The sequence below is a fragment of the Haliaeetus leucocephalus genome, unplaced genomic scaffold, assembly GCF_000737465.1.
Source record: "Haliaeetus leucocephalus isolate CR32 unplaced genomic scaffold, Haliaeetus_leucocephalus-4.0 Scaffold646, whole genome shotgun sequence".
In the NCBI taxonomy this organism is placed as follows: domain Eukaryota; kingdom Metazoa; phylum Chordata; class Aves; order Accipitriformes; family Accipitridae; genus Haliaeetus; species Haliaeetus leucocephalus.
In genome coordinates this window covers 3,490,962-3,505,171 of record NW_010973082.1, presented here as the reverse complement: position 1 = coordinate 3,505,171, position 14,210 = coordinate 3,490,962, and the positions used below count along the sequence as shown (strand labels likewise).

The 14,210-nt window shown below is 36.9% G+C and overlaps 1 protein-coding gene across 3 annotated transcripts in view; it reads right to left on the bottom strand.

Moving 5' to 3' along the window:
- Positions 1–14,210, bottom strand: part of PITPNC1 (phosphatidylinositol transfer protein, cytoplasmic 1) — an 85,768-nt gene continuing 71,558 nt past the window's right edge. For 2 of the 3 annotated variants that reach the window (XM_010578612.1, XM_010578610.1), the window contains 3 exons: positions 8,444–8,599; positions 7,647–7,710; positions 3,402–3,529 (listed from right to left, as the gene is read on the bottom strand). In XM_010578612.1, coding sequence (XP_010576914.1) covers positions 3,402–3,529; positions 7,647–7,710; positions 8,444–8,599 — 348 coding nt within the window. Of the gene's footprint in view, positions 429–3,401; positions 3,530–7,646; positions 7,711–8,443; positions 8,600–14,210 lie in introns of those variants that run through there. The other variant, XM_010578611.1, reaches the window with a different exon arrangement.

Genomic DNA, 14,210 nt, shown 5'->3' with positions numbered 1-14,210 from the left:
GAAGGTTTTAAGGATCAAGTCTGAGGAAAGAAGTAACCTTTCCACACCAGTAAGATTATTTTAAGCAAAAAAACAACCAACACACCACCATGACCTTTGTAGAAATTGAGTTACGTCACTCTTGCTGTGGTAGACATGGCTTATCAGGAGGAAACATGCTGGGTAAATTTAAAGGTTTTTTTTCGCTGGATCTGGAAGAGTGAGAGTTTCTGGAGCAGACTTTTTCCGAGGCCTGTCTTTGGGAACTGTTAGGAATTCAGGAGCATCTGTGGAGAGAGGAGTTGATGGAGCACTAGATGGAGCACTGCGGGTTGAAGAAGGCATGGAAATGTTAGAGATAGATATTGCAGGTGGGAAAACCCCAATCTTCTTGTTGGTAGCTTCCTGAGTTGCTCGTTCAAACTCTCGGACTTCATCCATTGTCATGTCTTCACAACAAGAAGGAAAGAAAGATAAAGGCAAGTTACAATCATTTCAAATGATCATTTCATTAACTCAGTTAAACTACTTCCATCCACATTCTAAATCAGGGAATGATTGCTTATCATGCATATCATTAAGTGATTCTCCACATGAATACCTTCCTATTGTAAGGCATTGATTGGAGTACAATAAGCGGCCAATGTAAAGGAAACGAAGTTAAGTACATTAATCACATACTAATGGTTCTTCTTCTACCTGGATCTGAACTGAATAAAGATTGCTACCTCTGTAATTGCTGGAAAAACCAAGCTATTTCACAGGCAATTAAATAATACATTTAGATACACAGTCAGCAAGTAGAATTTTTCAGAACTTTGAAAAAGATAAAACTGATAGGGTTTTGTTTGTTGTTTTTTTTTCATTTAGATTATGAGCATGAATGAGTAAAGGGTTGTCATCGGTTTGTTCATCTACTGTAATTATCAAGGGATGAAAAATTCTCTCTCCTGCCATGCACAGCTTCTACTGACTTCTAGTTGCACCTGCATGCACATAACTGAGGCTGTTTTGCTTTTCTACTAATAAAGCCTAAAGAATTCCCTCTCACTTGATAAAGCCACAACATGCTTTCCAACATTTCCATCCAGAATCTGCACTTAAACATTTACAGCCAACTGACAAATCCACTGCTTAACTCCCTGCAAAATAGAGGCAAAATGACATGAGAGGTTAAAGCCACTTTGCAAGGGAAAATCGGGTCCACAGAAAGCAGTGGAAGTCTTCTCATGCAGGTGACAAATGTGTCACAGTGCTGTAGAAACCCACAAGAGGGCAGAGCGATCCCAGCATAGATGTGCTCTGAGCTGAGCTGGGCAAAACTTTTTCGATAAAATCCGAAACGAATGACATCTGCTACAAACTGGTAATTTGAGCAAAAAAGTCAGCAAGACAATTCTGAAACCTGCTGCTTCAAGTCTACATTGCCTGCAAGAAGTCCACTGAGCCAAATGAAATATATTTTATGGTTTTCACTGGATGTCATGTTAAAAGTTTGTAAATGTGAAGTATTTCATTAAACCATTTTATAGATTCTTTGAGCTCTGAAAGCTCAAAAAATGAGAAATAAAACCACTAGCATTTTAATCAGTTTAAAATTCTTGCACATTTGGGTCTCTGAGACATGGGACTGGCAATGGTGCTTACCATATGTATGATAAAATCCTGTACTTTCAGTCCATGGATACTTTTTAATATTACCCAGCTGCATGCATCTGTAGCATTGGCTGCAAACGTTATGTAGAAGAAGCTTTATGTTGTATTACAACATCATATTAAATAAACAAAAGCACACATGTTGCCAGCTGCCTTTTTTCTTCCCTGCAGATGACATTCCAGGGACCTTTTCAGCCTGCATTGCCAGTTATTAGGAGTGAGGACTAAGCCGTTTTCAAATCTGCGATAAGCGGTGGAAATAAACAGATGGTCTCAGAGGAACTGTACCTACTTGTGCTGGAGACAGATTTGAACCTGTTTTGCTGTTTTACATTTTCACACCCTATAACAGTGTGTGTAGCGCTTCTGAACTCAAAGGGTTTAAAAGCACCCTGACATCAAAGGGAGCCCATGCATTCATTTCAGCTATTTTTGATTGAGGACTTCTGTACAACATGAAATGAAAGTTGTCTTGGATAAATGAAAGTGAAAGAGGACAGGAAGATTCCTCAGTTTACTAGCCACTGAAGTGAAGACTGATTGAAGTCTTGCTAAGTGGTAGCCTCCAAGACTGTTCATTTTAAATTCAGACATGAAATACTTACTGTCCCTTCAGTTGACTTTTGCTTTTTAGCTTATACTCGCTTTAAATTCCCTTCTGTTCTGATATACACTCAAGTAAAACCAGTCCTTACCCTGAGCTAAGAAGGCTCACACTCTATTTTCTTCCACTAATGTCAAATTCTGTTCTGACCTCAATGGCAATTTTTCCACATGGGAACTAAGGATGGCAGACTTCTTTCAAAGCCAGATCCCAAAGTGTAGAGCCAAAGTCAAGACTGATTCTCAAGTTACTGCTCAGCTAAGGAGTAACCTTGACGTCAGTGGAGCTGCAGCATTACAAACACAAGAACTACCTTCCTGGTTATTACTTGGACAACATCTTCTCAAACTGGTGACAATTTTTACTGAATAAGAACAAAGGAAAGACTTCAAACCCTTCAGGCCTTGGCCCACACTCATTACATTAGTAAAACCATCACTGAGTTCTACAGTGCAGTTAGTAGAAATAAAGGAATAATAACAACACTTCAAAAGCAAATATCACTGCATCTTTTCTACTTGCAGATAGCAGTAATTTCTAATTTTAGTACCTCTATTTCAGGTACCCAAATTAGAAACTTTAATACTTTATGAAATTTCCAGAATCTGAATCAAAGAACCTATACAGAAATCTGCTCTTCTCCACAAACTGCTGTTACATACTTCCAAAGTATATACTCACCTTGTTGGTAGCTAATCAATGACAACATTAAAATTAGTTTGAAAAGAGTGAATAATTCATTAGCTTTTTTTTTTTTTCCTGGTGAAGCAAACAATTTTATCAGTCCCATAGAAATTTTCCACTCCCCATGTTCCTGACTTTTTGACTGAAGCACTCTGAAAGTTCTGCATTTTTAAACTATTCAAATCATAGAAAGTAAAACTCCAATTTAACTTCCTCTTTATGCATCCAACTGAAATTTAAGAATTGTGTTTTCCTGGAAGACAGGGAGCTGTATATGAGCCTAACCCCACCCTTCCTTACATCAGTGGCAGTTTTCAGTGCAAACAAAAGGCAGGATTGCACTTCATGGAGAAAGATTTTGTTCCTACTGAAGCAAAACTTCCCCCAAATTCCACTGACTGGTCAGCAAGATCAGTTGGTTGCTCTTCTCTGATCTGTGCAGGCCTATTAGCTGAGGATGGGCAATATGTTTTAAAAATCAACATACTCTTGCTTTGGCATGGCTCTCTATTTCATCCACAGTAGATGAATGTTGGTTGCAAACTTTAATGTTGGTTTTTTCATGCATATTTTTCTCGTATTCTCGAACATCATCCATAGTCATATCTGTAAAAAGTTCAAAATTGTTGGCATTTTCCATTGATTCAGTGCAAACTTATTTTTTTTTTAAGGAGAAGGTTCTAGGAACACATAGTCTTTTAGCAGAAGCCAAAAAAGGATTTAAAAAAAGAGCATGGAGCAACTAGCTTTATGAAGACCGACTCATAAAGGTAGTTATATCAGCCAAGGAAGGTGTAAGAAGGTTAAGTCAAAGGGAGTCAGAGAACAGGAAGGAGTGGAAATTGTTTAGGAGTATCCGTGTAACATAAGGTAGGCAAAAAGTATTGAAGTGCAGGCCTTGGCAAAGGCCAAGATCTTCTAAAAAGATTTTAGAAGATCCCTTGGAATAAAGGATAGGTACAGAAATATTATAAATACTTACTTACCTTTCCAGGCACTTTCAAAAAGATTTTATGTTATATTTGCATAGTACATCTCATAACCAGCAAACATTCTTACTGTTAGAGCATACATCAGCTTAGATTCCAGAAACGAACACTTAATTATAGTGGAAAAGTGAATTAATAGTGAACACGTTCAGTTTTGTAAGCCTCAAGCAATTTAATGAATTACAAGAATTAGAAATATTCTACAAATCAGGCTGATTCTGCCAATAGGATCATTTATCATTGTCTAGGCATGCCTGATGTTGTCAAACTAGTGCATAATCTGTTAGATGCTTGCTATGTAACCCTAAGCAATTATTACAGATTTTAAAAAGATTTGTCATAAACCACACTTCCAGTAAAAACATAAAGAATCCAATTAAATGACTTGTGACCTTACTCTTCTGAGTATTTCCATGCTTTCAATAAATCTACTTGAGAGTAAGGTATAACTGAACATGAAGGCAGTCAGATTTCTGGTCTGTTCTTTACAACGGTTTGATAACTTCAGAGCTTCATGAAAATAGCCATCAACTTTTTACTCACAGAACTTAAATAGCATTTTATTAGCACAGTATACTTGCAAACAAGTACCCCTTTTGGTAACATACACTGTGTTTTTGTTCTTGAGGCTGTAATTTTTCTCAAGTTTATTATGTGCCACTTGGATTTGCAAATTCCTGTATCACACCACTGCTTGTTATGTGATGTGAGGCTCTTGCTGCATTTTACGAGACAGCTTTTAAGGAAAGATATAACTTTAGCTATTATATTAGTAGCACAATGTAATACTTCATCCGTGCAAATGAAATGTAGTCTAAAATTTTGATCAAAAGGAAACATGGAATACTACTAACTCATACTCTTTTAGTCTTTTCCTTTTCCTGTTATCTGGAATGAAAAACAAGCTCATAAGCCATGTCAATAACATGCTAAGGATGCACTTTGCCAAGCAGAGAACATGCTCTTAATTAGTAAGTAACACTGTGAAAATAGATTTTCTTAATAATAAAGCTAAATACAGTTTAGTAAATTTAACGACAAGACACATTCATACTTACAGTATCAGTAACAGTAATCAGTCAGTAATATCCGCAACATAACATGTCATTTAATAATTGATTTTATTACACCGATTATTTGATTCTGTTTAGCTGACTAGCATCAGCTCCAAGTCCTTCTCAAACTTTTATTTTAAAAGATGGTAATAGACACATTGAAGGCACACAGACACTTCAAAAACTGTATTTTTGAAAAACTCTGCCTACACACATAAACATGTCAAGAGCAGTACCACAAGACTTTTACAGACCATATGTATTAAATTGAACTGGATGTATACAGATTGGAACTCACTCATTTTGGGTAATAAAATACTCAGTTTCTAGTCAGCAAGTCTTACCAACTTCAGAACAATGCAGTGGTATAAGGGCTGCAGACAACAGCACACAGTTACCTAAACTAACTTTCTGCACTTATTTTTTTTTATAAATCTTGCTATATACTTAGCCTTTATTCATATCTATTTTAAGTCCAGATTTTTTAGGTTTTGTACTTAGCCTGACAATTAAGTTCTAAAAGTACACTATATTATTTAGTAAAAAGAATCACCGTGACAGTAAAAATCCACAAGATAATTGTGTATCACAGTATTTAATTTGTGGAAAGAGTATTTTTGCCAGGGGGCATTCAGCGTTAAGATGGGAAAATCTGTGCTTAAATGATTTGGGGCTAAACCTATTCCGTAAGTTTAACTTCATGACTACTCACTTGTTATCATTATCAATAACTCTGCTAAACTGCAGATGAATCTCTGCTTCCCAGTAACATTTCTTTATGTCGCGCTTCAATAGATATTTTGGGTAGATGTGGGAAAATTTGTGGGCTCAATTTTTACATGAAGTCAGGCTTCTTTATTTGAAGTCAACAGTTTCCCTGACTTCTTTCGTACAGGGAAAATAATGGATCACTGTATTTCAGGTAAAAAAATGGAAAAAAAAAAATATCTCTTGAGAACTCTTTCTCACTGGATACAAAATTCTCTTACTAGTTTATGGCTATCCCAAAATAGAAGATATGTTTAGTAGATGTCAGTATTTTTACGATCATTACAGCGCAAGATTTTCATGTGGTATTAAATTTATAAGAACATTGTGATTTCAAAGGCAATTTTTTCTGTATTTTCAAAAAATCAGCACAACGAGTTTGTTGTTAGATTCTAGTGTAAAATTATGCAGGTTTATGAAGTCACTGAAGATGTGTGTGTTTGCACCAGCTGGGCTAGTTGACTATTTCTAAGCAATGCAGAATGTTTCTGAGTTTTGATGAAAGACAGGTGTCATTCTTATCCATGAAATGCCCAAAACGGTGTTTCCTGAAGCTTAAGGAGGGTCTAAATAAACATTCTAAAGATATACCCAAATTCCTATTATATGTTACAGGAATGTCCTAGAAACTGTTCTACAAGTATCTATGATTATGGATACATCTTACCAAAAATACATGTAAAAAGCACAAACCCTGTGAGCTTATTTTATAAAATGTAATTGGCTGTTTTGATATTCAGATTACTCTCTACTGTTGAAAGTGCCCGTTCCTACAGCTGGTTCATGGATTCAGAACAGCTTTTTTTGCATGCAGCTGCTGTTGAATCAGACCCAGTAGACTTTATGTTTATATCCATTTTTCAGAAAGGACATTAGAGCTCCATCTTTCCTTTATTGCAACCCACATTAGCAGTTTAAAACTTTCCTAAAAAGCTGAAATTGTGTTGGATTAGAGGCCTTAGGAGTTTGCAGTATGGAAATGACTGCATGTTAATGCAGTCTTGATAAGAAGCTTTATTCAAACCTGCATGTGGTTCTCCATATAGATGACTCTTGGCAGGGGCAGCTTCTATCTGCCTATGCATATATGGTGAGATGCATGGGATGTAAAGGATCCCTGTATGCTGCCTACTGGCTGCCTAAAATACAGCCTACTCTTGTTACAAAGAACCTGCTGTAAATGAGCTCCGTATGTTCCAGAGAAACTGAACATAGTTCCATCTCTTTCAGGAACTACTTATACTAGGGCCTGATGATCCATGAAAGCAAATGGAAATCTGTTGTTAATTTTCTTAAGCTTTGCATCAGCCCTCTCGTGGTTTTGGCTGGAATAAAGTTAATTTTCTTCTTAGTAGCTGATATAGTGCTGTGTTTTGGATTTAGGATGAGAATAATGTTGACAACACACTGATGTTTTAGTTGTTGCTAAGCAGCATTTATACTAAGTCAAGGACTTTTCAGCTTCTCATACTGCCCTGCCAGCAGAAGCTGGGAGTGCACAAGGAACTGGGAAGGGACACAGCCAGGACAGCTGACCCAAACGAGCCAAAGGGGTATTCCATACCATATTACATAGTGCCCAGTATATAAAATGGGGGGAGTTCGCTGGGGGCACCATGGCTTGGGGATTGGCTGGGCATCGGTCAGCAGGTGGTGAGCAACTGTATTGTGCATCACTTGTTTTGTATATCCTATTATTAGTAGTATTAGTATATTACCTTCCCTTTCTGTCCTATTAAACTCTTTACCTCAACCCATAAGTTTTATGTTTGTTTTCCCTGATTCTCTCTCCCATCCCAAGGGGGTGGGGTGGGGTGGGGATTGAGTGAACAGCTGTGTGGTGCTTAATGGCCAGCTGGGGTTAAACCACAACAAGCCCTTTTAAATGGGCTAAATTTCGAGAATACTTACCGTACCACTCATCAACCCAGGCAAAAGCCTGCCGGTGACCAATCAATAGTATATCTCTGACCACCTGCGAAACAAGGGAAAGGTTAAGTACCTCTGCAGCAACAAAACCTTCTAGAAAAGTAACACTGTTGTCTTTCAAAGTGATTTAAAGTGAAAAATGTTCTGACAGTTTTGTGTCTGAAAAAACATGCCCTAGAGAGTCAGATATACTGGCTCTGAAGGTCTTGTAGTCCAATCTCCCATTTGAAGTGGATCTATTGCCAACACTGGATCACATCAGCATGGCTTCGAGTAGCATGGGAAGCCATTTGGGAATGTGTACAAAATCCATTAATCTTTGGGCAATTAGACGTTCCAGAACTCTTCTTTTTCCTTGTTAGTTTTTTAAACATGTGGAAGGTCAATACTCTGAAAAATATTACCATTTGGTTGTTATGCCATTAATTAATTAATTTTTTTGTAGTCTGATTGGAAAACTTTTCCACTACCTGTTTGTAAGAAATTCTGCACATCATTGCTACATGTACGGTACTCATGTATACTCGTAAATACTTTAGCTCATATATTTATCACAGTATGGAAAACGTTATTGATAGTTTTTCTCAACCTTAGACCTGAGCAGCTCCAGGCTTTGTCAATTTTATACCCAGAGGTGAACTCTTTGGCTCTGCTCGAGGTCTGAAAGCAGATTCGGCTGAGCTCCCTAGCTTTTACACAGCCAAAGTTACATTCCTGTGCTGGGTAGTACTCAAGTTCTGCTTATGTGAAGGATAAGAAACAGCTCCTGTTTCACTGACCTTGTGTACAAATTGCTCTACTCTGGTTTGAAGTCCCCAGACTTCAAATTTCACAGTCACGAGTTTGTAGGAACACATAATTGGCTGATGTGTCTCTCTCCAGCCTTCTTTTAATTGGCCTCTCCCAGTCTTCTGTGACTTGAAATATTTAGGATCCTGCAAAGCAAAGAAAACATACTGGGAAACGCAGGAGAGGAAGTCCTGTTTGTCAGTTTGCTAAAGTAAATGTTTTGTTAAGACATAAAATATGCAAACATGCTAATAAACATTTATGAAAAAGTAATATGAATTTGACTTAAGTAGGCACTAGGATATACTAAAATCCAATCCTGCCTTTTATCCAACGCAGCCAGTGAATCGATGGCAGCATATTCTTGGAGATGCTTTGACAATCATATCATCTAGGACATTTTCTGCTACAGGAAAATATGTTATTGCAAGTCATTACAATACAATGCACTCCAAGTGTTATTTATGGCATTTGGAAAAAAAATGTTGCTTCTTCAGAGCTTGCTTTACCAATACTCTCTCAGTGTGACTTACTAGTAATTTCTACCCATGCCTGTCTTCCTGAAATCATGTCCACTTTCAGCTTTGACACATCAACACTGATGTGACCCTGACAAAGGCATTTTCAATTTTAAGTGAACTTGTATATTCAGGTGGCCAGCTAGGTATGAATCTCCTCCAATTTAGCCATTTCTGATTACAACCGAGTTATGAGCAAAACACTAATTTCGACTCTGTCTCTTCTATGAACTGGAAAATCAAATAAATTGGTGTTGAAATTACAACAGCAAGACCAAAAAAACAGTAAGGACATTAGTTCATCTTTAAAGTTTACTTTTATCTGTACAAGTTACAGTTTTATCTATCAAGGAGTTATTTTCTATATTGGTATAATTTCATTTCACTTTATGTCCAATCCTGCTAATTACATCTTGTAAATAGAAATAATTTACAGTTAAGCATTGCTTTTCAAAACTTGAAAACAATGTCATTTCAGTAGATTCATAGTGGATCTTCTAAAATCTGTCTTTAAGTATAACCACCAGTGCTCACCTGTGTTGCCTTTCCCAAAGCTGAGATCTGGGAAGATCTTTTAAATCCATCCTTTGTTACAAAAGCAGTTAAACATGTATTTAACTATGTGCTTAAATTATGCACTAAATGGAAGACAATCAGGAGAAAAACTAAGAAAAAATTGATAAGACCAACTCTGATCTTCATTTTCTTTCATTCAGTATGAGCTTATATATCATTCAGCTTTCCTTTTTTCTAATGTTTAGTTATCTCCTGACTTGGCTTCTGATTTTATCCATAAACTGAAGCTCTGTCATTAAAGCTTCTTTACAGAGCTCTAATGAGGTGATAGTCTTTCTTCCCTGTGAAAGTCATTGCTTTTATTGCTGACATATTCTTTTCTAAATAGAAACTTCAAGCTCTCAGTATAATAAGGTTTCAATGTTAAATCACCATAAAAAACAATTCGGCGTCATCATATATCAGAGCGACATACCACTGTGTATCACAACTCATAGTCACATGCTGTTGCCAATCTTCTCACTCAGTAAAGCTTGACCTCAGATTGATCTAGATATTTTCTGGTTGAAAGAGTTGTTTTATAACTGATCATTGCCTGAAGCAATCAATATAATAATAATACCACCACCACCAACAAAGACATAATATTCAGAAAGATATAAAATTCTACAACAACAACAACAACAACGGGAAGAATGAAGACATAATATTCAGAAAGATGTAAAATTCTAGTAGATGGTTCCATGAATAAGGAAATAATTACAGAAAATATGATTTCAAATATTCTACCAAAATATTCCAGTGTAAAATAAGTATTTCTAAAAAGGAAAATAGTTTGCTGTTTCTTACATACACATAAGGTGCTAGTGTGATGGAGCCATTGTCTTGATTAAGCATTTCAGATACACACTTTAATAATACCGAGAGTATACTTTATATCTCTTCAGCGATAACCAGATCTATAATGGAATAACTTCAATGCAGTCCAAAGGGATTTAATGTAATGAATTTGAGTCAGTATCAAGTATTCAGAATTTATAAATAAAAATTAAATAATGAACTGCTACCCTGCATGACTGCTCAGTCATGCATAAAACTTGTGTCTTGTTCAAACTGCAAGAACCCTCTGGCTGCTGTGAAAGCAGTGTTTTGCTTTGTTTTGTTTTTGTGAAGTTAACACAACGGGCAAGGGGATTCACAGTGGAAATAATTCTTAAATTGGTGGCCCACAAATAATCCACCTCCTGCAATGCAATTCATCTGTGACATCACTTTTAGCTGCAAATTCCTTTAACGGTGCCCAGAGATGGCATCTTTCTTGAAGGACATGATGTTTAGTCACAAATTGGCTGGACAGTTTTGAGCAAAGAGCCAGGCAATGATGGACAGTATGGGCAACTTATATACCTAATAGCTTTTATGGAAATTCCTGCCTTTCTGGAAACATTAACATATTGATACTATAAAACTGTAGACCGATGAATGGAAGCCAGGAAACAGAAAGAATTCAGAGGAATAGATTTCCAGACTGCTGTATGAAAGATCAAGATGTTAAAGATTTGACTGAGTGCTTGCTCAAGTGAGCTAAAACTCAGATTGCCTGTAAACTGAGTAGTGGGATGTAAGATACACAGCAACATTAAGCAAAGTGAACTTGACAGTTTAATCTCTGGCCATTAATTCAAACGGCATGAGTGTTTTACAGAGGTGAGTTGTTATCGTAAGTAAAACTAACATCACTGGGCTTTTTACCCGGATGCTAAAAAAGTAGGTGTTTAAAAAGGTCTTGGACTATTTTAGAAAGACACAAATTCTGGCTCAGCAATTGCTTGTGCTATGGTTCATAAGAGGAAGTATTTAGGGGAAGAATCTCTATGTTTATCTCTGTATTTTGCATATATTTACACCTTTTGTAGGTCTGCTATTGGCCACAGCCACAGGGAGCACACCACACCAAAAGGATCTTTGGTGTGACCAGGACTGATCCAAAGCCCACTGAAATCAATGAGAAATTTGACATGAAACCTACAGCCTAGAATTATTTTATGTGCCTAACTCATGGCTTCAAATTGCCAGATTAAGATTCACAGCCTGGAATCCTTTCTGCAATTAGGCATATAAGGTCCTTCTGGAAAAAAAAAAAAAAAAAAATAAATTAAGCAGGGATGATAATTTTCTATTAAAGGCAAGTAGAAATAATATTGGTACACAGCACTGCTGCTCCTCCTGGCTTTCATGCTGTAGCTCACTGATTAGGTTAGTCAGATAGAACAAATTAGACTCATGTGCCATGCTCACATCTCTCCAGGTCCCAGGAGGAAGCGCTGAGCACCTGCCTGTACCGATCGTGGCTGTTCCTTACTCCTCCTGTGAAAGGTATGGCAATTTGCAAAACATACCAGAGGCACCAGGCTAGAGTGAAGAAGCTTGCTCTAGGCAGGAATTGTGGCTCATGTGTTTGAAACACTTCTGTCAGTGACTAGAAACTGGGCAAGCTGATCTTTGGTCTGACCCCATTTTTAGGTTATTATTTACACCATTAATTTTGTGTGTGCCTTATTTTTGCTTTTAGCCACCCATGCCTTCCTTTCTAGAGAAGCCATAATCCAAAGAATACTGTGTCTATTCACTATTTTCCCCTTAATTTATCTACTGGCAAAATCCTCAATCTGTTTTAAATGTAATGGCATAGCTAAAATCTTTTTGTTTAAATAACCTTCTCGTCCTTTTATCAGACCCAATTTATTAGGAAAGCCCATCTGGCAAATCCTTTTGCTACAGAAGAGCAAAACCTACCCTGTATTTGCAATACATTATTGCCAGGTGCAGAGTGATTTAAAAATAGCACTTCTGCTAACATAGCATAAACATCATTACCCATGAGCTGGGCTTATTTGAGAATAAAATGTAAAATTACAATAAAATAAAATAAAATAAAAGCCACAGTGTGATGGATATGGTTTCTAACATAGCATTCTCCCAGTGTTACTCATTTACGCCACGTCTGGCAGGTCCTGGGTCACATGCTTATTGTTGGAGATTCCATTATTTAGCATTTATTTACTTAACCTTCCTCATGGATTGCAGACATCATGGGCATCAGATGTGGAATTATAACCCCCTTTCCAGGAGGCAAGCACCAATGTGTTGACAATATAGCACTGGGTTGTTGCAATGCCTTTTCATATTTAATTCTGAAATGTTATTTTTTACTTAAATAATTAAATCAATTCATTGTTTACAGAAAACTTCCAAATCTGAATGGACATGCTTTCCCTTAGCTTTGCTGTGGTATCAGGCATGATTTGAAGATGCCATACTATTCTGCAGCTGGCAACACCTCCTTTGTCTGTATGCTGGAAGCCCGCACTGAACATCTTGTTAGCCTTGTCACCAATCTGTCTCAAAAATTACTTGCTGCTTGTATGGCCATTTTAGCATGGAAAAAGATCCCCAAGCTGAATATGCTCTCCAGAGGTGAAAGTGCATTGTGCTTATGCCATGCATCCTATTCTCTTACCAGAAGGTACTCAGATGTCCCAGAAACAGATTCTTCCTTCCTTTTAATGCATGGATTCATTTTTTCAGACTCCTATTGCAATATATTCCACCACCATGCTTTTGAAGTGCAGTCAATTTTTTTTCCCCCTTTAAGCTGAAGACCATTTTGTTTGATCTTAAATTTCAGAACCAATCCTTCATGGTTTTAATATATGTGATCTGGCATTTCACCATCAGCTGTAGTTGCTAGGTTTTGGATTTCAGCTTATATAGCTAGTGCTCTGGAAAGATTTGTTGATGTAAAGATGCTACTATAGACATTTATGTGGAGTAATTTTTTAAAGATACCTTATTTTGTCCCTTTGAATTTCCATTAAAATGTATTTTCTGGAAAAGCCAGCTAAATATGTAAGAATTGTAAATACTGGGACAGTTCTGAGGTGTTAAAATATGATAAACCAGCCAGCCTTTATGTAAGCTCACAAGTGAAGTTAGTAAGGAAAAGGAAATTTTCATCTGTTTTTGCTATGCCCTGTACTGAACTACTGTACTGACATGTTGCACACATTCACTGTGGGGGCTGAGCCAGCTGTATTATTTCAACTACCATAATTTTCTGGCTCTGTAACGTGATAGAGTTTTTGTTATTCTGAAAGCACCTGGACAGTAGTAAGCTGGACCTATTACAGTGCAGCTGTGTTAAAGTGAAAGAAGCCAGCAATTGAAGAAGAAAACTGCAGCAGCTGCATGAAATCTTTCTGTTTGGAGGTAACTTAAAAGTTTATTCCATTTGTCCAACTCTAAACTGCTTTGTTATAAACAGGAAATGAAACACTGTTAAATTTTGAGAACTTGAATATGTTCACAAAGAACATTTTGCTCAGTAGCTCACATCTACAGTAAATGTTTCATTTCAGTGAATGATTCACTTGAGGCCCTCACTCTTCAGCATAGCTCAGTTTTATTCTTTTCTACAATCCAGATAAATATATATGTCTATATTGGGAATACATGATGGCTGGTGATACATATTCATTGACGGTAAAGTCACAAGGAAATTACTTTACAGAATGTACAACTACTCTTACCTGTAGGCTTGTACATTCTTTATACAGAAGTAAAAAATTTGTATTCAATGTACCATGTACATTCAGATTTGGAAACATATGTGAGTCCTTACAGAATAACAGGCAAACCTGTTAGCTTGGATCTAGATTCAAGC